This window comes from Salvelinus namaycush, chromosome 12 (assembly GCF_016432855.1).
Source record: "Salvelinus namaycush isolate Seneca chromosome 12, SaNama_1.0, whole genome shotgun sequence".
Classification (NCBI taxonomy): Eukaryota; Metazoa; Chordata; class Actinopteri; order Salmoniformes; family Salmonidae; genus Salvelinus; species Salvelinus namaycush.
In genome coordinates this window covers 45,762,400-45,788,637 of record NC_052318.1, presented here as the reverse complement: position 1 = coordinate 45,788,637, position 26,238 = coordinate 45,762,400, and the positions used below count along the sequence as shown (strand labels likewise).

Genomic DNA, 26,238 nt, shown 5'->3' with positions numbered 1-26,238 from the left:
TGATTTATTACCCGATATCCTGCCTCCAGAGTGGTTTGCATTTTTTGTAAGTACCTTATACAGTAGTAGGCTATATCCTGTGCAGAAGAACTGGCGCTTGTGCAGATCAGGGAGTGCGTGCGCGTCCCACATAACCTTATTTGAACTTGGTAAGTTGCATGGACAGATCCAAATCTTGTCGTTATTGATTAATACAAGGACATTCGAAACTATTCGTAGACCTGTTGGCGAGGCATGTTTTTCGATTCAATTGTGAATGTAAAAGCTATGTAAACACGAATGTACAGTTAGTCAGTCCATATAATACATGGCAACATAGACTGATATTGTCTCTGATTTGCAACTTCGACTTCTGCATTTCATGTCTGTCTTTTATTCGAGAATCAGCAATTACATACCGCATTTTAACAAGCCTATTAGTAATAGTTTTCTGCACATGAATTGGCTCCATGATGATTACATAGCAAACTCTGGCGACTTCAGTTAAATCCCCAGCGTTAATAATAGGAATATGCCTGCTTTAATAGATCGTTATCTTTCTTTAAACACCGAATAATATTTCATTTGAACCAATTAGAGACCTAAATAAATGCTGTAAGGCTATTTGCAATAATGCGTTGAGTTGGTTGGGGCGTTGGCTGAAATATCATATGTAACATGCTGACTTCTGAAAATCTTCCTCCAAAATCTGTTTCTTATTAAGATTTTTCAGTGTAGGGATGGACCTCTGGGACTGAGGCATGTGATGGCAGAAACATGCATCACCAAGATCAATTAAATGAATTCCTGTCCTCTCTCTATATATATCGCTCTCTCTCTCTTTATGTCTCGCACTCATTCAATCACCTCCTCTCTCTCCGTCTCCGTGTGTCTGTGTCTGTCTGGCTAAAAGTCCAATTGTGTTATCGGACAGATGTTGGCCTAGAGATCGCTTCTTTCAGCAGCTTTCCCGCTCCCAGAAAAGAGCTAACGTCAGAGGTCGTACGCAGAAAATTAATTACTATGACCTCAGTGCTCCATAAAATCTTGAGTTGCTGATATTTCTGTATGGCTGCTATATAAAGCTGACTCTTATCCATCCTGTAAAGTGGTAGGCAGTATACCCCAAAGATCTTGACACCTAGGTAGTTTGTGTGTATGCATTGATATGTAGGCTACGTGTGCCTTTTTAAAATTGTATGTAGTTCTGTGTTTGAGCTGTTCTTGTCTAATGATGTTCTGCATTATGTCATTCTGTATTATGTTTCATGTTTTGTGTGGACCCCAGGAAGAGTAGCTGCTGCTTTTGCAACAGCTAATGGGGATCCTAATAAAATACCAAAATACCTACAGTACTAGTCAAAAGTTTGGACACACCTACTCATTCAAGGGTTTTTCTTTATTTTTCCTATTTTCTACATTGAAGAATAATATTGAAGATATCAAAACTATGAAATAACACATATGAAATCATGTAGTAACCAAAAAAGTGTTAAACAAATAAAAATATATTTTAGAGTTTAGATTCTTCAAAGTAGCCATCCTTTTCCTTGGCAGCTTTGCACACTCTTGGCATTCTCTCAACCAGCTTCAACTGGGATGCTTTTCCAACAGTCTTGAAGGACTTCCCACATATGCTGAACACTTTTCCTTCACTCTGCGGTCCAACTCATCCCAAACCATCTCAATTGGGTTGAGGTCAGATGACTGTGGAGGCCAGGTCATCTGATGCAGGACTCCATCACTCTCCTACTTGGTCAAATAGCCCTTACACAGCCTGGAGCTGTGTTGGATCATTGTCCTGTTGAAAAACAAATGATAGTCCCACTTAAGTGCAAACCAGATGGGATGGCGTAACGCTGCAGAATGCTGTGGTATTCATGCTGGTTAAGTGTGCCTTGAATTCTAAATAAATCACTGACAGTCACCAGCAAAGCACCCCCACACCATCACACCTCCTCCTCCATGCTTCACGGGGGGAAACACACATGCAGAGATCATCCGTTCACCTACTCTGCGTCTCACAACGACATGGCGATTTGAACCGAAGATCTCAAATTTGGACTCATCAGACCAATGGTCAGATTTCCACAGGTCTAATGTCCATTGCTCGTGTTTCTTGGCCCAAGCAAGTCTCTTCTTCTTATTGGTGTCCTTCAGTAGTGGTTTCTTTGCAGCAATTCGACCATGAAGGCTTGATTCACGCAGTCTCCTCTAAACAGTTGATGTTGAGATGTGTCTGTTACTTGAACTCTGTGAAGCATTTATTTGGGCTGCAATTTCTGAGGCTGGTAACTCCAATGAACCTATCCTCTGCAGCAGAGGTAACTCTGGGTCTTCCTTTCCTGTGGCGGTCCTCATGAGAGCCAGTTTCATCATAGCGCTTGATTGTTTTTGCGACTGTACTTGAAGAAACTTTCAAAGTTCTTGAAATGTTCCTGATTGACTGACCTTCGTGTCTTAAAGTAATGATGGACTGTCATTTCTCTTTGCTTATTTGAGCTGTTCTTGCCATAATATGGACATGGTCTTTTACCAAATAGGGCTATCTTCTGTATACCACCCCTACCTTGTCACAACACAACTGATTGGCTCAAAAGCATTAAGAATGTGTTAACTTTTAACAAGGCACACCTGTTAATTGAAATGCATTCCAGGTGACTACATCATGAAGCTGGTTGAGAGAATGCCAAGAGTGTGCAAAGCTGTCATCAAGGCTAAGGGTGACTACTTTGAAGAATCTCAACTATAAAATGTATTTTGATTTGTTTAACACTGTTTTGCTTACTACATGATTCCATATGTGTTATTTCATAGTGTGGATGTCTTCACTATTATTCTATAATGTAAAAAATAGTAAAAATAAAGATAAACCCTGGAATGAGTAGGCGTGTCCAACCTTTTGACTGGTACTGTATATCTTTACATACAGTGAGCTCCAAAAGTACTGGGACAGTGACACATTTGTTGTTGTTTTGGCTCTGTACTCCAGCACTTTGGATTTGAAATGATACAATGACTGTGAGGTTAAAGTGCAGACTGTCAGCTTAAATTTGAGGGTATTTTTATCCATATTGGGTGAACCGTTTAGACATTACAGCACTTTTTATACATCGTCCCACCATTTTAGGGGACCAGAAGTATTGGGACAAATTCACTTCTACTGTATGTGTATTAAAGTAGTCAAAAGTTAGTATTTGGTCCCATATTCCTTTCACTCAATGATTAAATCAAGGTTGTGACTCTACAAACTTGTTGGATGCATTTGCTGTTTGTTTTGGTTGTATAAAAAGTACGAAAATGTATCCACTCGCTACTGTAAATCGCTCTGGATAAGAGCATCCGCTAAATTACTAAATTTTAAATGTAAATGTTTCAGATTATTTTGTGCCCAACAGAAATGATTGGTAAATCATGTATTGTGTCATTTTGGAGTCACTTTTATTGCAAATAAGAATCGAATATGTTTCTAACCACTTTTACATTAATGTGGATGCTACCATGATTACCGATATTCCTGAATGAGTCGTGAATAATGATGAGTGAGGAAGTTACAGACGCACCAGTCTAGGCTAGCTACATCAGTCTAGCTTTTCTACCTGGAACACTAGCTAGATCACACTTTGCTCAATGAATAATATTTATTAGAGCCATGGAGGATTCTACCCTTACACAGGGAGAACCGAGCAGGTCTCCTGCCCCAGCACTGACACGCTAATGCAACACTCACTAACCCCGATTCCTACTTACAGTGGTGTAAAGTACTTGAGTAAAAATACTTTAAAGTACTTAAGTAATTTCTTTGGGTATCTGTACTTTACTTTACAATTTATATTATTTACAACTTTTACTTCACTACATTCCTAAGGTAAATAATGTATTTTTTATTCCATACATTTTCCCTGACACCCAAAAGTTGTTGGGTGTACTGAATGTAGGATAGGACTTGTTGTCCAGAGGGAATCCCCTTTGCGGGGATTGGAGACTCCATCCCCAGATGGTGAACCAGATCTGGGAGAGATATGATATAGCCACCATAGATGTTTTCGCATCGCACAAAGATATGCACTGTCCGTTGTTCTTTGCAATAGCAGGATACGCACCACTGGGATTGGACGCGCTGGCATCTACTCTTTTCCTCCTCTATGCTTGATACTCCCCACCCTGAACAGAGTGATGGAACAATGATTATTCCTAATCTTGGTAGCCCCTCGATGGCCAGGGATGCTCTGGTTAGCAGAGATCCTTCTCCTGCTTTACGACAATCCCTGGCAACTACCATTGCGAATTGAGAGATTTTCCATCCTCACCTAGGAACCATGGCCCTCTGGGCCAGGCCCGTGACAGGAGGAATCTGAATGCAACAGGCTTGCCTCTCAGAGTCATTGAGACTGTACAGTGCCAGAGCCCCTTCTACACCCTCACTGTATGGAAACATGTCGTGGGACCGAAAACAGATTATTCCTTACCATTGCTCTGTATCTGAGGTTTAATGATTCTTGTAGGACCTTTTGGACAGAGGGAAAGCTTTCTCCACTGTTAATGTCTAACTAGCTGCTATCGCATATAGGCTTCAACATTAACAGAATAGAGAAACACCTTCTGTTATGTTGTTTCATGAAGGGAGCGAGTCGCGCTTACCCCCATTCTCCAGGCCTTTAGCCCCATCTTGGGATCTGTCTATTGTGCTTGAGGCAATTCCACAGCAACCTTTTGAGCCTCTGGAAGGCTTGGAGTTGAAATATCTCTCCTTCAAAACATCTTTGCTGATTGCCCTTACATCTGCAAAGCGAGTGAGTAAGCTACACGCACTGTCAGTCCACCACTCGTGCCTAAAGTTTGCTCCGGGGTTATCCAAGGTAACATTGTTACCCAACCCCGCCATTACGCCTAAGGTCAGTTTCAATTGTAATTGTCTCGCCTTAGAGCTTATGGATTTCCACCCACCGCCCTTGACTTCTACAGAAGAAGGAGTGGTGAAGCTGTTGGGACTACCCTGGCTTCGGAGAACATGTCTGCGATACGGGAGTTAGCCATATCCCATTGTGAGAATGCTGTTCATTGACTACAGCTCAGCGTTCTACAGCATAGTGCCCACAAAGCTCATCACTAAGCTAAGGACCCTGGGACTAAACACCTCCCTCTGCAACTGGATCCTGGACTTCCTGACGGGCCGTCCCCAGGTGGTAAGAGTAGGCAACAACACATCTTCCACGCTGATCCTCAACACGGGGCCCCTCAGGAGTGCGTGCTCAGTCCCCTCCTGTACTCCCTGTTCACCCACGACTCCAACACCATCATTAAGTTTGCTGACAACACAACGGTGGTAGGCCTGATCACATATAACGATGAGACGGCCTATAGGGAGGAGGTCAGAGACCTGGCAGTGTGGTGCCAGGACAACAACCTTTCGCTCAACGTGAGCAAGACAAAGGAGCTGATCGTGGACTACAGGAAAAGGAGGGCCGAACACACCCCCATTCACATCTACGGGGCTGTAGTGGAGCGGGTTGAGAGTTAAGTTCTTTGGTGTCCACATCAGCAACGAACTATCATGGTCCAAACACACCAAGACATTTACATTACATTTACATTTACGTCATTTAGCAGACGCTCTTATCCAGAGCGACTTACATTTTTTTTTTTTTACCTTTATTTAACGAGGCAAGTCAGTTAAGAACAAACTCTTATTTTTTTCAATGACGGCCTAGGAACAGTGGGTTAACTGCCTTGTTCAGGGGCAGAACGACAGATTTGTACCTTGTCAGCTCGGGGATTTGAACTTGCAACCTTTCGGTTACTAGCCCACCGCTCTAACCACTAGGCTACCCTGCCGCCCCGGTCGTGGAGAGGGCACGACAACTCCTTTTCCCGCTCAGGAGACTGAAAAGATTTGGCATGGGTCCCCAGATCCTCAAAACGTTCTACAGCTGCACCAGCGAGTGCATCTTGACTGGTTGCATCATCGCCTAGTATGGCAATTTGATCGTGAGACATCGAAACGAGTATTTGCGTAACCCCAGTTCTATGATAATATGAGTCGATGTCTCACCGCATTTCCATGCTTGAAAGAGCGCAAGGAACAGAGGCATGCTTGAGAATTACCAGTGGGTGGGCGAGTGGCGTCTTATTCGGAGGAGAGGGGCTCACCTCATTCGCCACTCACCCTGTCTGTCTCCAACAGACATTGTGTGCGTCATTACTCGAGCCATAAGTGATCCACTGAGTGAATCCGATTGTGAGACATCTCACTCATATTATCATAGAACCAGGGTTATGCAAGTAACCCAAGGTTTTGTTAGCTGTTCAGTGTCTGCTCTTTTCTGTACAACCTAACTTCTCAGTTACTGAGTTACTGAGTTCAGGTGAGCTCTTTAGGGAATGAGGTAATGAGAGAGAGCAAGAGAGACCGAGAGGGGGGGGGGGGCATACATTGCCTGTTTTGGCCTACTTTCAACCTTTTTACAAGTATCTGTGAAAGTGATCATAAGGTATGACTCACACAGATGTCTTGTAAAATGCCCATGTTGGTTGGTGTCAGTCAGCTGCTGATAGATATCTGGCTCATGTCTAGTAAAAGTGTATTGCTGGAAGGATAGTGTGTACTTGTGTGTGAACTAGACTATAGGCAGTTTCTGAGAATAGTTCAGCAGTTTTTGCAGACTGTTGACAGCTTGAAGCAGACTGTGCCACCAGTCTGCCAGACGTCCTGTTTCTCAGCTTTCCTCCACATTCTTTAGTGATAAGCTCATGCCAACATACCAGAACCCTTCAATGCTTCCCCAGCTGCTGAATTGTCTTCTCTGTGTTTGTGTGTGTGTGTGTGTGTGTATGTGTGTTTGTTTGTGTGTATGTGTGTGTATGTGTGTTTGTTTGTGTGTATGTGTGTGTGTGTGTGTGTGTTTGTTTGTGTGTATGTGTGCATGTGTCTAAAAGCTGTTTGAACCACAAGATGATGTCATTGTCCCAATTCTAATTAGGTCTCCCTCATCTGTGCCACTGGTTAGGGTGAGGTAAAGCACCAAACCCTTGTCCATGGCCAGAGGGATAAAAACAACTTTACTATAGAGAGAGAGGGAGGGGGAGAGAGGCCACAAGGCAGTATATGGCTTGCCAACCACTCTGGAATTCCGTAGAGTCCCGTGGCTGATGCATATCCTCTGCTGAGAGAACCCTGGCCACAGATGCTCTGGTTTTGCCGTGTCCCCTCTCTGGCAGTAGCCCTTCACACATACCCAACTGGGATCCAGATGCTGGCACGAGATGTCAGAGAAGCAAGACTCCACCTCTCTGTTTCCCCCAATAGCTCTTATCGTTTCCACGGAGATCAGATCAATTCAGATCAAAGACGTTTGCTTACCTCTGACGTCACCGTCAGGGTCATTGTTAAGTTCCTGTGCGTACGTGTCTGCATGTGTCGAGGACTGAGCAGAAAACGGTGATGATAGCACTCAGCACAGAGCAGAATGGCTGGCCTATGAATGGCGGTCATTGTTCTGAGTAGCTCAAGCTACCGCTGAGTGCCAAACCACCCGGGCTACTGATAATGGTGGTGGTGACTCACTCAGAGATAAAGAAAAGTCATTGACTTCTTTCATTTCAATGTTCTCTTTGGTCATACCTTAACATTGATGCCAGTTCTCCTTGTGGGGGGGGGGGTAAAAGCAAAAGAAGAGGAGGGGAAAATGTGGATAACGTCACGTGTGTCTATGAAAGAGAGAGAGAGCAAGAGATGGGGAGGGGGGGTGCGCGATGGTGGAATAGAAGAAAAAAAAGAAGGATTTCAACAGAGGAAGTGAGGAAGAGAAAAGACAGAGAAGGTGTGGGTTGGCCTCGGCTGTCAACTCAACAGAAGATACATTCGATTATGGAAACTTTCTGTGGGCCCTGGCCCCTCTCGTTTTTGTTTTCTCGTGCGCTTAAGTGATGCGTTAGTCTTTTACAGGTTACTACGGGAGATGAGGAGATGGTAGGGAAGATAGGTAGAGACAACATGTGACACGAATGAGCTCCAATTTGGTTTGTGCATTCAGACTGTGGTAAAATGCCACTGTCTGAAATATTGTAGTGCAGTGAAAAGGGACGAGCTATTTGAGTCTGTGGTCAGGTCTAAGGCAGTGGCAGACCTTCCCTGGGTTCTGACTGCTTTACACTGCACTTACAACAACAAGCTCTTTAACACAAATTTTCTTTTTTCAGACACCGACGGTCCTTTATTGTAAGTGTTTGCACACAGCATATGGATTCTGTTGTATTAAACGTGCACATTTCTGTCATAGCAACAATGGAATAACCGTACACATTGTAGTAGATGAACGTAAGAGTCTAGTTTTTGTATGCTGTGGGTCCTTAGTACCTCTTCTGCTTCACAGAGGGGGTCCAAAGGGAGGGTACGCTCACTGGGTCTGTCAAAGAGCTGTGTCAACAGTCCAGATCTCACCACATTCATACCAGGCATTCCTTCATGTGCACACCTCCCTGCACAAACATACCGTTCACACGCACAAACGCATGTTCACACACAAACATACACACTCACACCTAGTACATGCACAAGAACATGCTGATATAGTAAAAAAGGTGTGTGTAGGCTATAATCAGTCTCCGTTGTTTAGGTTCCACTCGTTTTACATATGGATGTGATTTATTTTCTGTCATCCTAACCCTACAATCAAGGATCTATTTGTGATCTATGGCAGGGCACATGGTGATTTTCTCCAGACCTTTTTATGCCCTTTCAACCATCAGTCACAGTTCATTCTCCATTTTACAACATCCCTGCCCATCATATTAGTTGGAGATAAGCATAATGTGAGGAACATGCACAGTCTACCTTTTGTTTGCTGTGATTATACAACAAAGAAACCGGGCTCCAACCCGGTTCAATGTTCTTCCTTGTTAAAAGATGTTGAACAAATAGCATCTTATCAAAACCTCAGTAAATATTACAGCATGGTTTCCCTGGGAACGGAGTACACTCGAACTGTTGTTAACCGGTTTACATCCAGACACAGGTTTTGATTGAATAGTGTTCTGTCTTTCTTTGTTCACAGTTCACTTTCATTCCCTCATATTGTTAGAGCTACACTACTAGAGCTACGCTGTCCCTCTGTGGCAATAAGAAGTAATGCAAGTGGCCAAGTAATGTAAAACCCAGTCATTACCACATCTGATAGCTTTCAATTGTATTGGTGTACTCTGCAGGACTTACAGCATTTTATTCTGACAATAGCTCCTGAAACATACCACGTGTGATAAACAGAGCAACAGCTCAGTATGTCCTCTACGCCTGTGTGTTTTTCAGGTGTTTGCTACCCTGCTGTTGATGTTGCCATGGCGAACAGTATGAACTGCAAATACTGCCGGGAGGACCTGAGTGGGAAGAAGTACGTTAAACAGGAGGAGAAGCCTGTCTGTGTCCGATGCCATGACAAGTTCTGTGCCAACAACTGCACTGAGTGCCGCCGTCCTATTGGCATCGACTCCAAGGTGTGTGTGTGTGTGTGTGTGTGTTCAGTGACACCTCCCATGTCTAATATACTGGCATGAAATGTATTTTACATATTACATGTGTTATGTTTTTTTGTGTGTTTCCATATGGGTTTGTCTATACCTGCAAACTGTCAGCATGTGTTTTCTTGGCAGCAGACTGTCTGTCTAGACTTGTTTATGAGTGCACACTGTCTACACAGCAGGTGAGGGAGAAAACCATTCTGCTCCATTCTGCTCCTCCCTTCCTAAAGATAAAAACTTAAACAGGAAGTACCCGTGTAAGGACTGTTCAACTTTGGTCTGACCAATCGGAATCTATGCTTCAGGATTGTTTTTTCAATCTTGAAATGTATGCTTCAAGATTGATCACGCGGACTGGGATGTGTTCCGGGTTGCTTCTGAGTATAACATTGACGTCCACACTGACTCTGTGACTGTGTTCATCAGGAAGTTATCCAAACCAAAAACCTGTGGATCGATGGCAGCATTTATGCAGAACTGAAAGCGCCCACCATCACATTTAACCACGGCAAGGTGACTGGGATGATGGACGAGTACAAACAGTCCAGCTATGCCCGCCGTAAGGACATCAAACAGGCAAAACATCAGTACAGAGACAAAGTGGAGTCACAATTCAACGGCTCAGACACAAGACATATGTTTCAGGGACTCCAGACAATCACGGATTATAAAGGGAAAACCAGCCATGTCGCGGACACCAACGCCTTTCTCCGGGACAAGCTAAACACCTTCTTTGCCCACTTCGAGAAAAACACATTGCCGCAGACGCGGGCCACCGACGTGGGCCACCACCGCTCACGAGGACTGTGAGCTCTCATTCTCCAGGGCCAACATGAGAAAGATATTTAAACGTGTTAACCCTTGCAAGGCTGCCGGCCCAGACGGCATCCCTGGCTGCGTCCTCAGAGCATATGCAGACTAGCTGGCTGGAGTGTTTACAGACATTCAATCTCTCCCTATCCCAGTCTGTTGTCCCTATTTGCTTCAAGCTGTTCACCATAGTTTCTGTACCCTCATCACTAAGCTCGGGGCCCTTGATCTGAACACCTCCCTGTGCATCTGGGTCCTGGACTTCCTGACAGGCCGACCCCAGGTGGTGAAGGTAGGCAACAACACGTCCGCTATTCTGATCCTCAACACGGGGGCCCCACAAGGGTGCGTGCTCAGCCCCCTCCTGTACTCCCTATTCATCCATGACTGCGTGGCCACTCAATCATAACGTTTTCAGACAACACAACAGTGCTAGGCCTGATTACCAACAACGATAAGACAGTCTACAAGGAGGAGGTGAGGGTCCCTAAGACCCTCATGAACTTCTACAGATGCACCATTGAGAGCATCCTGTTGCGCCATGTCACTGCCTGGTACGGCAAAAGCACCGTCCGCAACCGCAGGGCTCTCCGGAGGGGGGTGCGGCCAGCCCAACGCATCACCAGGGGCACACTGCCTGTCCTCCAGGACATCAACAGCACCCGGTGTCCCAGGAAGGCCAAGAAAATCATCAAGGTCCTCAGCCACCAAGCCACAGCCTGTTCAGTCTGTTCGCAGGCGCATGAAAGCTGGGACTGAGAGACTGATAAACAGCTTCCATCTACAGGCCATCAGACGGTTAAATTGTCACCACTAGCCAGCCTCCGCCCAGTACCCTGCCATCAACTTTAGTCACACGTGAAATGCTTACTTAGAAGCCCCTAACCAACAATGCAGTTTAAAAAATATGAATAAGAATAAGAAATAAAAGGAACAAGTAATTAAAGAGCAGCAGTAAAATAACAATAGCGAGACTATATTGTCACAAACGTTGGTTGAATTAACGGACCAAGGCGCAGCGTGCATAGAGTTCCACATGTTTATTGGATGAAACTCACAGAAAACAATAAAGCGCAAAACGAAACGTGAAACTAATGTAGTGCTCGCAGGCAACTAGACATAGACAAGATCCCACAAAAACCCAGTGGGAAAAGGCTGCCTAAATATGATCCCCAATCAGAGACAACGATAGACAGCTGCCTCTGATTGGGAACCATACCAGGCCAACATAGAAATGAAAAAACTAGACTACCCACCCTAGTCACACCCTGACCTAACCAAAATAGAGAATAAAAGGATCTCTAAGGTCAGGGCGTGACATATATTCAGGGGTTACCGGTACAGAGTCAATGGGGTCACCGGTTAGTCGAGGTAATTGAGGTAATATGTACATGTAGGTAGAGTTATTAAAGTGACTATGCATAGATAATAACAGAAAGTAGCAGTGGCGTAAACGAGTGGGTGAGGGGCAATGCAAATAGTCTGGGTAGCCATTTGATTAGAGGTTCAGGAGTCTTTTTTTTTTTTTTTTTTTTTTTTGGGGTGGATCAGCTTAATATTGCGGAAAGAATGTTGCTTCCAATGTAATTGTCTGCATCATTTCCAATCCCCCATATTTTTTGGGTAAATATATATATCCATACACGCATGCATACATATATACATATATACATACACATACCTATATAGACATACATACTTTTTTAAAGAATATACCTTTATTATTATTCCCCGCAACCCTACCACCGCTCCCCCAATTGGAGTAAACTAATAAACACTTCTGCTTTTACCTTCAATTTATACATCTTATACCTATTTTACAGACACAGACTACTTTATAATAGTTCTCTCTTGTTTGTTCTTAGTCCTTCCTCTATTTCTGTTGTCCATCCAATTTTATTTCCACTTGTAACTGTGCTATTTCACAAAAGCTCCGCACCTATACACATTTCACAGATCCCGTATGCCCTACATTGTTTATCTTGTTATTAGTCCCACCCTTCAGTTCCACTCAACCCTTCCCATCTATCTTCCAACATCATCCATTTCGGATTTTTATTTGCCATATATTTTTCAACTGTGCTGTGATGCTTCACAAAAGATTTGAACCTTCCTATTCTCATAGCTTCTACAGATTGTAAATTAAAAATAAACATTTTTGCTAAAATAATTATTATATTATTGATTGATTGACTATGGCTTTTCAAATCCCCCAGTATTGCTATCTGTAGCGTTAGTTCTAGGCAAATGTTGCAATTCTTCAGCCATTCCTGGACCTGTGACCAAAAACGAGCTACATATGGACAATACCAAAATAAATGGTCTAATGACTCTGCCTCCTCACAGCAGAATCTACAGAGCTGGGAAGATTGTATACCCCATATATATAACATTCTATTAGTTGCAAGAATTTTGTACAATAATTTAAATTGAAAAATTCGAAGTTTTGAATCCGGCGTTGTTTTGCGTATCAATTCATAAACCATGTGCCATGGAATGGGTACATCGAACATCTCTTCCCAACTATTTTGCAATTTATATGGCACAGCTGTCAGTTTTTTGGTCCTTAAATGAAATTGGTATATGTTTTTATTTATCACACTTTTCTTTAACCATTTATGTTCTTTAATACAGGGCCGACATACAAGTTCCTTACTTTTTTCCCCTTCTACTTGCCTCTTCCATTTTTGTGGTAATGCTGCAATTAATTGGTTGTAATTTTGGGTAGAGCAGACATTTCCATATGTCTGTGTGAGCTGCATGTGTGACATAACTCCACCAGTCCTATTTATGATATCATTCACAAAAATTATACCTTTTTTAAACATTTCTTCGATAAATACAGTTTTTTTATCAATTACTATATTTGAATTTAACCACAATATTTGTTGTACTATTTGTTCCGTCCTTTCAGGTGGATTAAACTGAAATTGCAACCAACTTTCTAAGGCTTGTTTAAAAAATAAGGATATTTTGGAGATTATTTCCTTTTCAAACAACCGAAAGTGAGCAGGTGTAATCTGAATAAAGGGAAAAAGGCCCTTCTTGAACATAGGATGAGACATTCGTACCAATTTACTAGAGAACCAGTTTGGATTTAAGTATAACTTTTGTATGACTGATGCCTTTAGTGAGAGGTCTAATGCTTTAATATTTAATAATTTCTGCCCTCCGAATTCATATTCGTTATATAAATAGGCCCTTTTAATTTTATCTGGCTTGCCGTTCCAAATAAAATGGAATATTTTTTGTTCATATAATTTAAAAAGCAGGTCACTAGGTGTAGGCAAAACCATAAGCAAATAGGTAAACTGTGATATGACTAAAGAGTTAATCAGGGTGATTTTTCCACAAATAGACAAGTATTTTCCTTTCCATGGTAGCAAGATCTTATCTATTTTTGCTAACTTTCTATAAAAATTTATTGGAGTGAGATCATTTCTTTCTTTTGGGATTTTTATACCGAGTATGTCCACATCTCCGTCAGACCATTTAATTGGTAAACTACATGGCAATATAAAATGTGTATTTTTTAGTGATCCAATACGTAATATGGTACATTTATCATAATTTGGTTTTAATCCAGAGAGGATAGCAAAGGTATCTAGATCCTCTATGAGGCCGTGGAGAGACTCTAGTTGTGGTTTTAAAAGAAAACATGAATCATCAGCGTACAATGACACCTTAGTTTTTAAGCCACGGATTTCTAATCCATTAATATTAATGTTTGATCTAATTTTAACAGCTAACATTTCGATGGCAATAATAAATAGATATGCCGATAGTGGACAACCTTGTTTTACTCCTCTAGATAGTTTAAAACTTTCTGAGATGTAGCCATTATTTACTATTTTACACCTAGGGTTACTATACATAATTTTAACCCATTTTATAAGAGATTCCCCAAAATTGAAATATTCTAGGCATTTATATATAAACTCCAGTCGTACTTTATCAAAAGCCTTTTCAAAATCAGCTATGAAAACCAGACCTGGTGTCCCCGATATTTCATAGTGTTCTATTGTTTCCAGTACTTGCCTTATATTATCTCCAATGTATCGTCCATGTAAAAAACCTGTCTGATTAGGATGAATAATATCTGACAAAACTTTTTTTATTCTATGCGCCAAGCATTTTGCTAGGATTTTTGCATCACAACACTGAAGTGTAAGAGGTCTCCAATTTTTTAATTGGACTGGATCTTTATATATACCACTTGGGTCCTGTTTCAGTAATAACGATATCAGACCTTCTTGTTGCGTGTCTGATAATCTACCATTTATATAGGAGTGGTTAAAACAAGCTAATAATGGTCCTTTGAGTATATCAAAAAAAGTTTTGTATACTTCCACTGGTATGCCATCCAGCCCTGGAGTTTTCCCATCCTTAAAGGCCCCAATTGCATCAAGCAGTTCCTCCTCTGTAATTTGGCCTTCACATGAGTCTTTCTGTACAGATGTTAATTTTACATTATTAATAGGAAAAAAATCCATACAATTAGTTTCAGTTAGTGGAGATGGAGGAGCCTGAAACGAAAACATATTCTTAAAGTACTTTACTTCCTCTTTCAAAATATCATTTGGTGAATCATGCGTGACTCCATCATTTGTAACAAGTTTTAATACATTTTTTTTGGTAGCATTTCTATATTGAAGATTGAAAAAGAATTTGGTGCATTTTTCCCCATATTCCATCCAGTTCGCTTTATTTTTATAATGTATTACACTGGATCTTTCTTGAATAAGTTCCTCCATTTCTTTTTGTTTTTCCTCTAACTTATTCTGTGCCTCTATGGTACTGTTTTTATTGCTATCTAACTGTACTGTTAGTCCTTCAATTTCCTTTGTTAATATGGACTCTTTTGATCTAAATTGCTTTTGTTTTATAGATGAGTACTGAATTGCATGGCCTCTAAAGGCACACTTAAAAGTGTCCCATACAATAAGGGGATCTGCTGTACCTATGTTATGTCTGAAAAAGTCAGTTATAAAATCTTCTGTCCTAGTTCTAAACAATTTATCATCTAGTAGACTTTGATTAAATTTCCAATATCCTCGCCCACGTGGAAATTCTGTAAGAGAAATATATATGCCAATTATGTGATGATCCGACCGCATTCTGTCCCCTATCAACACTTTTTTAACTTTTGGTGCCAGAGAGAATGGTATAAGAAAGTAGTCAAGACGACTAGCTTGATTCAGCCTCCGCCATGTATATCTCACTAAATCAGGGTATTTAAGTCTCCATATATCCACTAATTCCAATATATCCATGACATTCATGATTTCCTTAAGTGCCTGAGGGTGATAGTTTGTAGTGTGATTTCCTTTCCGGTCTATAGAGGTATTTAAGACCGTATTAAAATCTCCCACTATAATAATAGAGTCTAGTGTTGCTTGTAGAGTTGATAAATTCTTATATATATTTTCAAAGAAGCTTGGATCATCATTATTCGGACCGTATAGGTTAACAAGCCATATTTGTTTATTGTCCAATAACATATTTAAAATAATCCATCTACCTTGAGGATCTGTTTGGACAATTTGCACATTTGGATCAAAATTATTGTTAATTAAAACCATCACCCCTTTTGAATTTCTTTGCCCATGGGAGAAATATATTTTGCCCCCCCAGTTCTTTTTCCACAAAACTTCATCTAAAACTGTTGAATGGGTTTCCTGTAAACAATAGATATTATAATCCTTCTCTTTTAGCCAGGTAAATACTGATCGTCTTTTCTTATTATCTGCTAAGCCATTACAATTGTAACTGGCTATACTTATTTCACCACTTACCATAATGAGACACACCTTTCATTCTTTTAATCAGAATATATTTTTGTAAACGTACTATTAAAAAGTAACATAATGATTGAGTGTCTATATAGTTGTACCATGATATTTGCATTTCTACTAAGTAAACCTCCAATTGGTCCCTACTATTCCACCCGCTAAAAGGCCTCATCTCGAGATGGCTTGTCATCCCAATGCCCGGTAGACCACCCTCGACCCCCTGTATCCCATAGCCCTGAACCGACTGGGATCCATTCTTTGAAAAGAGCATACAGTGCCATTTACCGAATTGAAGAAGATCAATTACCATATGCATTTCCATTGCCCTCACCTCGATTTGTATTATATATATCTGTGGATCATCCTCTATTGTCCCTAACATCTTTTACTTCTTCCTTCGCAACAGTTGTGGGATACACACATACACCCACACACACTCAGCCCTTACCCCCACACAACCATAAGCTCACTTTCTCAACAATTGCACCATCCCAGAGCCCAACTCAAGATGGGTCATGATTTACAAATGCACTTGTAGTTGCAGCTGCATGAGAAGGCCTGCAAGACCGCACAAAAAATTAGCAAAAATTGAGAGATTTATTTACCATTGTCATATCCTAGATAATGGAGGTCAAATGTACACCTTATTCCTGAAACACCCACAATACGGCCACCCGTCATGACCATGTCCCCACGCATCTCCATGCAGTCCGACTTTGATTTTGTGCCGCCAGGGCCACAATAATATACCCCCTCTCTGAATGTCCGAGTGTGACCCCCTCCCCATGGGTTACTGCAGCTAGTGTTGCCAGCACTGCCACTGCCTGGGTGGGGGCACCCCACCGGAATCCCCACCGGCTAGGTACAAGGTCGTCAAGGTTCTCATTAGCAGCTTTGAGAATTTCCTTGTATATTATGCTCTCCCTTATTGGGGCTTTGGCTTTGCAGGACCAACCCTGCCAAGCAGGCTCAGAATCTTGAGGGGGCAGTGCTGCTCTTGGTCTCTGACCTCATTTTAGCTGCATACAGACCGCTTACAGCTGGCACATAAAACAGTTAGGGACTTCTCCTTAGTATCTGGGTCATTCAGGTGGGTGTCTAGGGTATAGTGCCATGGACCGTACCATTAAAATAGGATAATAAATAATTAGATATAATTTATAAAAAAATAAATAAAAAATGTAGTTCTCCATGATAGGACAATAAATAAATAAGACGTATAATTCATTATAAAAGTATATCCATCATCTGAACAACATTGAAAGCCCTCTCATACCCGGCTCACAGCAATACATTGGCTCTGGGATATGCAACCATTTCATTACTCACTCACTCAACTTTCCAAACATAACAAATAAAATAAAAAATAAACACAAACCATACCATCCACACATACTGTGCCTTCTGTTTACTTAGTTTTTATCTTCACTATGTTGAATTAGTGCTTGTGTGTTCAATTAGTTATATGTGAAGATTTATAGAAAAGCTATATTTTTTATTGTATTGTTACAATCAGTAACCGGGCTTGAATTGTGTTTATTTCCCTCGTCTATGAGAACTTTGTAATTTTTAAAATAACCATGGAGTAGTCTTTGTGTCTCTGAACAACTGGTTATCAATATATAGTTTATCAACGACGAGAGCTACTCGTTTCGCTTTTAATCTATTTTCTTTGAAAATTGGATACAGAACTTTGCGCCGTTCTGCAATTTCCTTCGGAAACTGATCATTCATGCCAATTTTGGTCCCAGCAAGTCTTTTACCCAGGCTTTTAACCATTATTTTATCTTTAAATGAAGCAAATTTGGCAACGATTGGGCGTTCGTACCTCTGCCCTCTCTGTCCGAAGCGGTGAACGCGTTCAAGTTGGATTTTGTCGATAACTTCGCGTGGAATCTGAAGCGCTGTAAGGAGGAACTCTCTAACTATAGATTCAGGAACTTCTCCTTCTTTTTCTTGGATACCTGTAAGTACCAAATTCTCTCTCATGGATCTAGTTTGTATGTCTAGTAAGGTTTCCTTCAGAACGGTGTTCTCCTTTTTAATTCCATTCATTTCGGTTTCAATCTTATTGACTGTCCCTTTTAGCGCGTGTGTTTGCTTCTCCAATGTCGCAGCTTTTTCATCACTCATCTCTAGGCTTGCCTTCAACTCTTTTATATCCTTACTAACTAATTCAAGTATACCCAGTTTGTCATTTATTGATTTTAACAGATCGGTTTCGACCTTTACCATTCCGGGTGGTGAGAATATTAAATCATCAGTGTCTGTAGAAGAGTCACGTTTTCGTTTTGTAATCGGTTCCCCTGTCTTACTCTCCGTCATGTTTGGTTGTTGCCTGTTTTCGTAATATTTGTCGATAAATGTCTCTAGTTTTAGGATTTGTTTTGTGTTATTGTCCAGATTGAAGGTTATCACTCACCAGATTAAGTAGTGCTAATATTTTAGTCTAATTTAGCAGATATTTCGAATATTATGTTTTATCTTGAGGTGCTCTACATAAATCCCTTCAGTCCGCCATTACCCTTACGTTACCTTTACGTCATACGTCACTCTCTCTCTAAAACACCACCTGCTCTCTTGTTCAGGTTCAGGAGTCTTATGGCTTGGGGGTAGAAGCTGTTTAGAAGCCTCTTGGAACTAGACTTGGCACTCCGGTACCGCTTGCCATGCGGTAGCAGAGAGAACAGTCTATGACTAGGGTGACATGAGTCTTTGACAATTTTTAGGGCCTTCCTCTGACACCGCCTGGTATAGAGGTCCTGGATGGCAGGAAGCTTGGCCCCAGTGATGTACTGGGCCGTACGCACTACCCTCTGTTGTGCCTTGCGGTCTGAGGCTGAGCAGTTGCCATACCAGGCAGTGATGCAACCAGTCAGGATGCTCTTGATGGTGCAGCTGTAGAACCTTTTAAGGATCTGAGGACCCAGCAGGAATAGGGGAAATAGGTTTTGTCATGCCCTCTTCACGACTGTCTTGGTGTGCTTGGACCATGTTTGTTTGTTGGCGATGTGGACACCAAGGAACTTGAAGCTCTCAACCTGCTCCACTACAGTCCCGTTGATGAGAATTGGGGCGTGCTCGGTCCTCCTTTTCCTGTAGTCCACAACCATCTCCTTTGTCTTGATCACATTGAGGGAGAGGTTGTTGTCCTAGCACCACACGGCCAGGTCTCTGACCTCCTCCCTATAGGCTGTCTCGTTGTTGTCGGTGATCGGGCCTACCACTGTTATGTCATCAGCAAACTTAATGATGGTGTTGGAGTTGTACCTCGACGTGCAGTCATGAGTGAACAGGGAGTACAGGAGGGGGCCGAGCACGCACCCCTAAGGGGCCCCTGTGTTGAGGATCAGCATGGAGGATGTGTTGTTACCTACCCTTACCACCTGGGGGCGGCCCGTCAGGAAGTCCAGGATCCAGTGTTTAGGTGTTTAGTCCCAGGTTCCTTAGCTCATTGATGAGCTTTGAGGGCACTATGGTGTTGAACGCTGAGCTGTAGTCAATGAATAGCATTCTCACATAGGTGTTCCTTTTGTCCAGGTGGGAAAGGGCAGTATGGAGTGCAATACAGATAGCATCATTGGATCTGTTTGGGCGGTATGCAAATTTATGTGGGTATAGGATTTCTGGGATAATGGGGTTGATGTGAGCCATGACCAGCCTTTCAAAGCACTTCATGGCAACAGACGTGAGTGCTACGGGTCGGTAGTCATTTAGGCAAGTTACCTTAGTGTTCTGCTTAAAACATGTTGGTATTACAGACTCGGACAGGGAGAGGTTGAAAATGTCAGTGAAGACACTTGCCAGTTGGTCGCAGTACATGTCTTTGTCATCCATCTGGCTCTGCGGCCTTGTGAATGTTGACCTATTTAAAGGTCTTACTCACATCAGCTGCGGAGAGTGTGATCACACAGTCGTCCGGAACAGCTGGTGCTCTCATGCATGTTTCAGTGTTATTTGCCTCGAAGCGAGCATAGTAGTAGTTTAGCTCGTCTGGTAGGCTCGTGTCACTGGGAAGCTCTCGGCTGTGCTTCCCTTTGTAGTCTGTAATGATTCGTCGGAGGGCATAGCAGGGTTTCTTTTAAGTTTCCGGGTTAGAGTCCCACTCCTTGACAGCGGCAGCTTTAGCCTTTAGCTCAGTGCGGATGTTGCCTTTAACCCATGGCTTCTGGTTGGGGTATGTACGTATGGTCACTATGTGGACAACGGCATTGATGCACTCCTCAATGCCATCAGAGGAATCTAGAAACATATTCCAGTCTGTGCTAGCAAAACAGAACTGTAGCTTAGCATCTGTTTCATCTGACCAGTTTTTTATTGACTGAGTCACTGGTGCTTCCTGCTTTAATTTTTGCTTGTAAGCAGGAATCAGGAGCATTGAATTATGGTCAGATTTGCCAAATGGAGGGTGATGGAGAGCTTTGTATGCTTCTCTGTGTGTGGAGTAAATGTGGTCTAGAGTTTTTTTCCCTCTGGATGCACATTTAACATGCTGATAGAATTTTGGTAAAACGGATTTAAGTTTCCCTGCATTAAAGTCCCCGGCCTCTAGGTGCGCCGCCTCTGGATGAGCGTCTTCCTGTTCGCGGAATACAGATCATTGAGTGCGGTCTTAGTGCCAGCATCGAACTGTGGTGGTATGTAGACAGCAACGAAAAATATAGATGAAAACTCTCTAGGTAGATAGTGTGGTCTACAGCTTATCATGAGATACTCTACCTCAGGCGAGCAGCACCTTGAGACTTCCTTAGATATCGTGCATAGTCCGCCCCTCCTTGTCTTACCAGTCGCCGCTGTTCTTTCCTGCCGATACAGCGTATAACCAGCCAGCTGTGTGTTGATAATGTCGTCGTTCAGCCACGACTCTGTGAAGTATAAGATATTACAGTTTTTAATGTCCCGTTGGTAGTTTAATCTTCCTCGTAGGTTGTCGATTTTATTTTCCAATGATTGCTCGTAAGCTAGTAGAACGGAAGGCAGGGGGGGGTTTATTCGATCGCCTACAAAATCTCAGATGACAGCCCGACCTCCTTCCTCTTTTTCATCGTCTCTTCACCAAATGACGGGTATTTGGGCCTGTTCCCGGGAAAGCAATATGTCGTTCACGTCGGGCTCGTCTGACTCGTTAAAGGAAAAAAAGCTTCTGCCAGTTCGTGGTGAGTAATCGCTGTTCTGATGTCCAGAAGTTATTTTCGATCATAAGAGACGGTAGCAGCAACATTATGTACATTATGTATTATTTTTGGGGATTTGTGTGTATTGTTTTGTATTGTTAGGTATTACTGCACTGTTGGAGCTAGGAACATAAGCATTTCACGACACCTGCGATAACATCTGCAAAATATGTGTACGCAACCAATAACACTAGGTTTGATTTAAAAACATTGACTTTCTTTCCCTCCTCCATTCCCTTCTTCTCTCTTCTCTCTGCCCTCCGTCCTCCCTTCCTTCCTTCAGGAGTTGCAACATAAAGGCCGTTATTGGCACGCAGACTGCTTTCGCTGCTACAAGTGCTACAAGCCATTAGCCAAGGAGTCCTTCAGTGCTAAGGATGACCGCATCATGTGTGGGAAGTGCAGCTCCCGGGAGGATGCCCCTCGTTGTCACGCCTGCTACAAAGCCATTCTAGCCGGTAAGGGACACTATGGGCTAAGACTCACTGATTTGCGTTGACATTAAATGAAGCTAGTTATATTTATGCCCTCTGTATGATTAATTTCTTAGGTGCTCTCCATCACGTGAACTTAGATTAGTAAACACTTTCCTGAATTTCAGTTAAGTGGAAATCTGCAGTTCAAACAATAACAAAGTGGATACCCCACCACTGTTTTGATAAATAGCTGAGGGTTGGGGCTGGATAAATGTAACCAGTTTCAAATGCATAGACAGAGCTATAGATGGAATGACTGACCACCCATAAAATTTATGTTTTGAGGCTATTCAGTATTTGTTTACAATGACATTATTTACAACCAATGGAGTAAAACAAGCTTGTATTTGGGGTTCTGATGGGGTACGACAGTTGAACTAAGCTCATAAGGCATTTATAAGTTATATTCATCAAGAATCAATAGGTATATACAGTCGTGGCCAAAAGTTTTGAGAAAGACACAAATATTAATTTCCACAAAGTTTGCTGCTTCAGTGTCTTTAGATATTTTTGTCAGATGTTACTATGGAATACTGAAGTATAATTACAAGCATTTCATAAGTGTCAAAGGCTTTTATTGGCAATTACATGAAGTTGATGCAAAGAGTCAATATTTGCAGTGTTGACCCTTCTTTTTCAAGACCTCTGCAATCCGCCCTGGCATGCTGTCAATTAACTTCTGGGCCACATCCTGACTGATAGCAGCCCATTCTTGCATAATCAATGATTGGAGTTTGTCAGAATTTGTGGGTTTTTGTTTGTCCACCCGCCTTTTGAGGATTGACCACAAGTTCTCAATGGGATTAAGGTCTGGGGAGTTTCCTGGCCATGGACCCAAAATATCGATGTTTTGTTCCCCGAGCCACTTAGTTATCACTTTTGCCTTATGGCAAGGTGCTCCATCATGCTGAAAAAGGCATTGTTCATCACCAAACTGTTCCTGGATGTTTGGGAGAAGTTGCTCTCGGAGGATGTGTTGGTACCATTCTTTATTTATGGCTGTGTTCTTAGGCAAAATTGTGAGTGAGCCCACTCCCTAGAAGCAACCCCACACATGAATGGTCTCAGGATGCTTTACTCTTGGTATGACACAGGACTGATGGTAGCGCTCACCTTGTCTTCTCCGGACAAGCTTTTTTCCGTATGCCCCAAACAATCGGAAAGGGGATTCATCAGAGAAAATGACTTTACCCCAGTCCTCAGTAGTCCAATTCATGTACCTTTTGCAGAATATCAGTCTGTCCCTGATGTTTTTCCTGGAGAGAAGTGGTTTCTTTGCTGCCCTTCTTGACACCAGGCCATCCTCCAAAAGTCTTCGCCTCACTGTGCGTGCAGATCCACTCACACCTGCCTGCTGCCATTCCTGAGCAAGCTCTGTACTGGTGCTGCCCCGATCCCGCAGCTGAATCAACTTTAGGAGACGGTCCTGGTGCTTGCTGGACTTTCTTGGGCGCCCTGAAGCCTTCTTCACAACAATTGAACCGCTCTCCTTGAAGTTCTTGATGATCCGATAAATGGTTGATTTAGGTGCAATCTTACTGGCAGCAATATCCTTGCCTGTGAAGCCCTATTTGTGCAAAGCAATGATAACGGCACGTGTTTCCTTGCAGGTAACCATGGTTGACAGAGGAAGAACAATGATTCCGAGCACCACCCTCCTTTTGAAGCTTCCAGTCTATTATTCGAACTCAATCATCATGACAGAGTGATTTCCAGCCTTGTCCTCGTCAACACTCACACCTGTGTTAACGAGAGAATCACTGACATGATGTCATCTGGTCCTTTTGTGGCAGGGCTGAAATGCAGTGGAAATGTTTTGGGGGGATTCAGTTCATTTGCATGGCAAAGAGGGACTTTGCAATTTATTGCAATTCATCTGATCACTCATCATAACATTCTGGAGTATATGTAAATTGCCATCATACAAACTGAGGCAGCAGACTTTGTGAAAATTAATATTTGTGTCATTCTCAAAACTTTTGGCCACGACTGTATAAATATATATCATTAATTCAAAAGTCAAAAAATGTATGTACCAATTGCAGATTGCCCCTTTAAACCATCATAGAGACTGATGTGTGCTTTTTTCTTCCTAAAGGCTCTGAGAATGTGGAGTATAAAGGCAATGTGTGGCATGAGGACTGCTTCACCTGTTACCAGTGTAAAAAACCCATCCGCTCCCAAAGCTTCCTGACCAAAGGCACTGACATCTACTGTGGCCCTTGCCATGAGAAGAAGTTTGCTAAGACCTGTGTCAGCTGTAAGCAGGTAACATAAAGATTTCATTTTTTCAATGACCTCCAAATTCTTGGATATCATTGATGGATGTTCATTTTCAATAAGCCAATTGGACCAAAGTGGTTGATTTGAAACCAATGGTTCTCCTGTATAAAGGGCGTGAGGATTCCCCTCTAAACTGACTTGACTCTCTGCCGACCCCTGTCTAGACCATCACCTCCGGGGGAGTGAACTACCAGGAGCAGCCATGGCACTCAGAATGTTTCGTTTGCAGCTCTTGCCGAAAGCCTCTGTCTGGGACCCGCTTCACCTCCCACGAGGAGAAGGCTTTCTGTGTGGACTGCTACAAGACTACTGTAGCCAAGAAATGCAGCGGCTGCCAGAACCCCATAACAGGTCAATACACGCTCGCACACACATGCTCGCACACACACACACACACACACACACAAGCACACACACTCTCTCTCTCTAACGCCACTACTGAACGATTGTACACATTTGTAATTGTTTGTTGTTTATTCTCTGTCCCATCCAGGTTTCGGCAAAGCCACTAATGTGGTGAACTACGAGGGCAGCTCGTGGCATGAGTACTGCTTCAACTGCAAGAAGTGTTCCCTGAGCCTGGCTAACAAGCGCTTTGTGGCCAATGGAGGGAACATCTTCTGCTCCGACTGTGCCAAGGTCTGAGGTGAACTTGGAACAGAAACAGTGGGTCTGCCGTGCCAGCTTTTCAGGGTGTGAAGCTGAAAGCAATTGTTTTACTTTTCATTTTACAGCGATAGCGAGGGATACAAATATTCTGATGAAATCTGTGGATTCAGTGGGGTAATCTAGTTTTTTCCTAAAGATTGGGGTCATGTTCTATAGGAGACATTTCAACCCTGGGGAACATCATAACCGTAGCTGTTAATTCAAAGGTCTTAAAGGGGAAAACAGTGTCCCAGAGAGATTGCTTAGCTAATAGTTATTGTGATGGGTAATTATAAGCACTTTTAATGTGTCACTTGCCGTGCACAAAGCCAATGAAAATATATGAAAATCCAATATAATGAACTGCATGTCTGGTGTCTTGCATTTGTGGATCTGTAATCAGCAATAAACAAATATATTTCCACAAAGTTGTGTGATTTCCTTTTTCTGTGTTCCCAAGCATTGAGAGGGACTCTGGTTTCTTTTGTCATGGTCGTTGTAATTACATTGAATTGTCATATATTGGGTTCAGTATATACTAGGTATAACATCCTTATTCAAATAAAAATACAAAATCTCAAACCCATGGACAAATGCCTAATTTATCCAGCAACACAGACATTTTACTGTACGGTTTGTGTGCCATCAAAACCAAGAGATTGAAAATGTAACAAACATCCATTGATTATAAGCGTTTGGAGAGAGCAGTAATGTAGGGAAGAGAAGAGCTCACCCTGAAGTCTGATTCACTGTCACAGCATATTAAGCAAAGAAGGAATAGGCGAGGGGGGGGTGGAGCAACAGTCAGGTCGAGGTTTTCCATGTGTGTACACCTACAGGTCTCACTGACACTAGAAAACACCATCGGTCTCATCCATCCATTCAGGGGTAGATACGATGCTTAATAACGCCATACAATAGGCTAGTATATATCAGGACCCTCTGCAGTCAGATAGCTGCCTGTTGTATGCCTCCTAATGATTTGGTAAGTCAATTTACCATTTATATTACTGACCTTTTAAAATGTACTTTAAGACAATGGTTTACACAGTGATAAAGTGTAAAGTGACGTTTTGAACTTTATTCTCTGTTTAGAATATCAATTTCCAACTCAATTTCATTTGAATCTTAACGTCATCTCTCATTCATGTCATACATTGTCATCTTTTATGATTGTCCATAATTCTGTTAGGATTATTATAAATATTCATTACTGTAAATATTGTCAGTCTCATTTGGAATTCAATTCAACCGTCCCTCAAAGGACTAGAAAGGGCTTTGGCAGTGGAAGCAATATAATAGAAACAAAATATGCAAACACATGAACACAGTGCAATTGGGTAGCTACATTTGCTTTGTTATTGTATTGTGTTGGATAATAGCAGTTTAGACAACTGCCCTGTAAAGTGTTTACCCAAATGCAAAGCTTATACAATGATTGATAGATTGATACTACAGAGAACCACATTTTGTCCTACAAAATACGATCTTCAGAGATGACATTTTAAAGATAGGTAAAACATCAGAGTAAAAGCTTGAGAACGGGTCTCATTCTTATTTATG

At 42.1% G+C, this 26,238-nt stretch overlaps 1 protein-coding gene across 2 annotated transcripts; it reads left to right on the top strand.

Annotated features, from left to right (window-relative positions):
* Positions 1-19: 19 nt before the first annotated feature.
* On the top strand, positions 20-25,095 carry fhl1b (four and a half LIM domains 1b). 2 transcript variants are annotated; one of them, XM_039005903.1, is made up of 6 exons: positions 20-149; positions 9,284-9,468; positions 21,552-21,726; positions 23,843-24,012; positions 24,192-24,378; positions 24,521-25,095. In XM_039005903.1, the coding sequence occupies exons 2-6, from the start codon at positions 9,313-9,315 to the stop codon at positions 24,670-24,672; spliced, it is 840 nt and encodes a 279-aa protein (XP_038861831.1). In that variant the 5' UTR covers positions 20-149; positions 9,284-9,312; the 3' UTR covers positions 24,673-25,095. The 2 variants fall into 2 exon arrangements, with proteins under 2 accessions (XP_038861831.1, XP_038861832.1); XM_039005904.1 differs by lacking the exon at positions 20-149 and adding an exon at positions 7,795-8,197.
* The last annotated feature ends 1,143 nt before the right edge of the window (positions 25,096-26,238 follow it).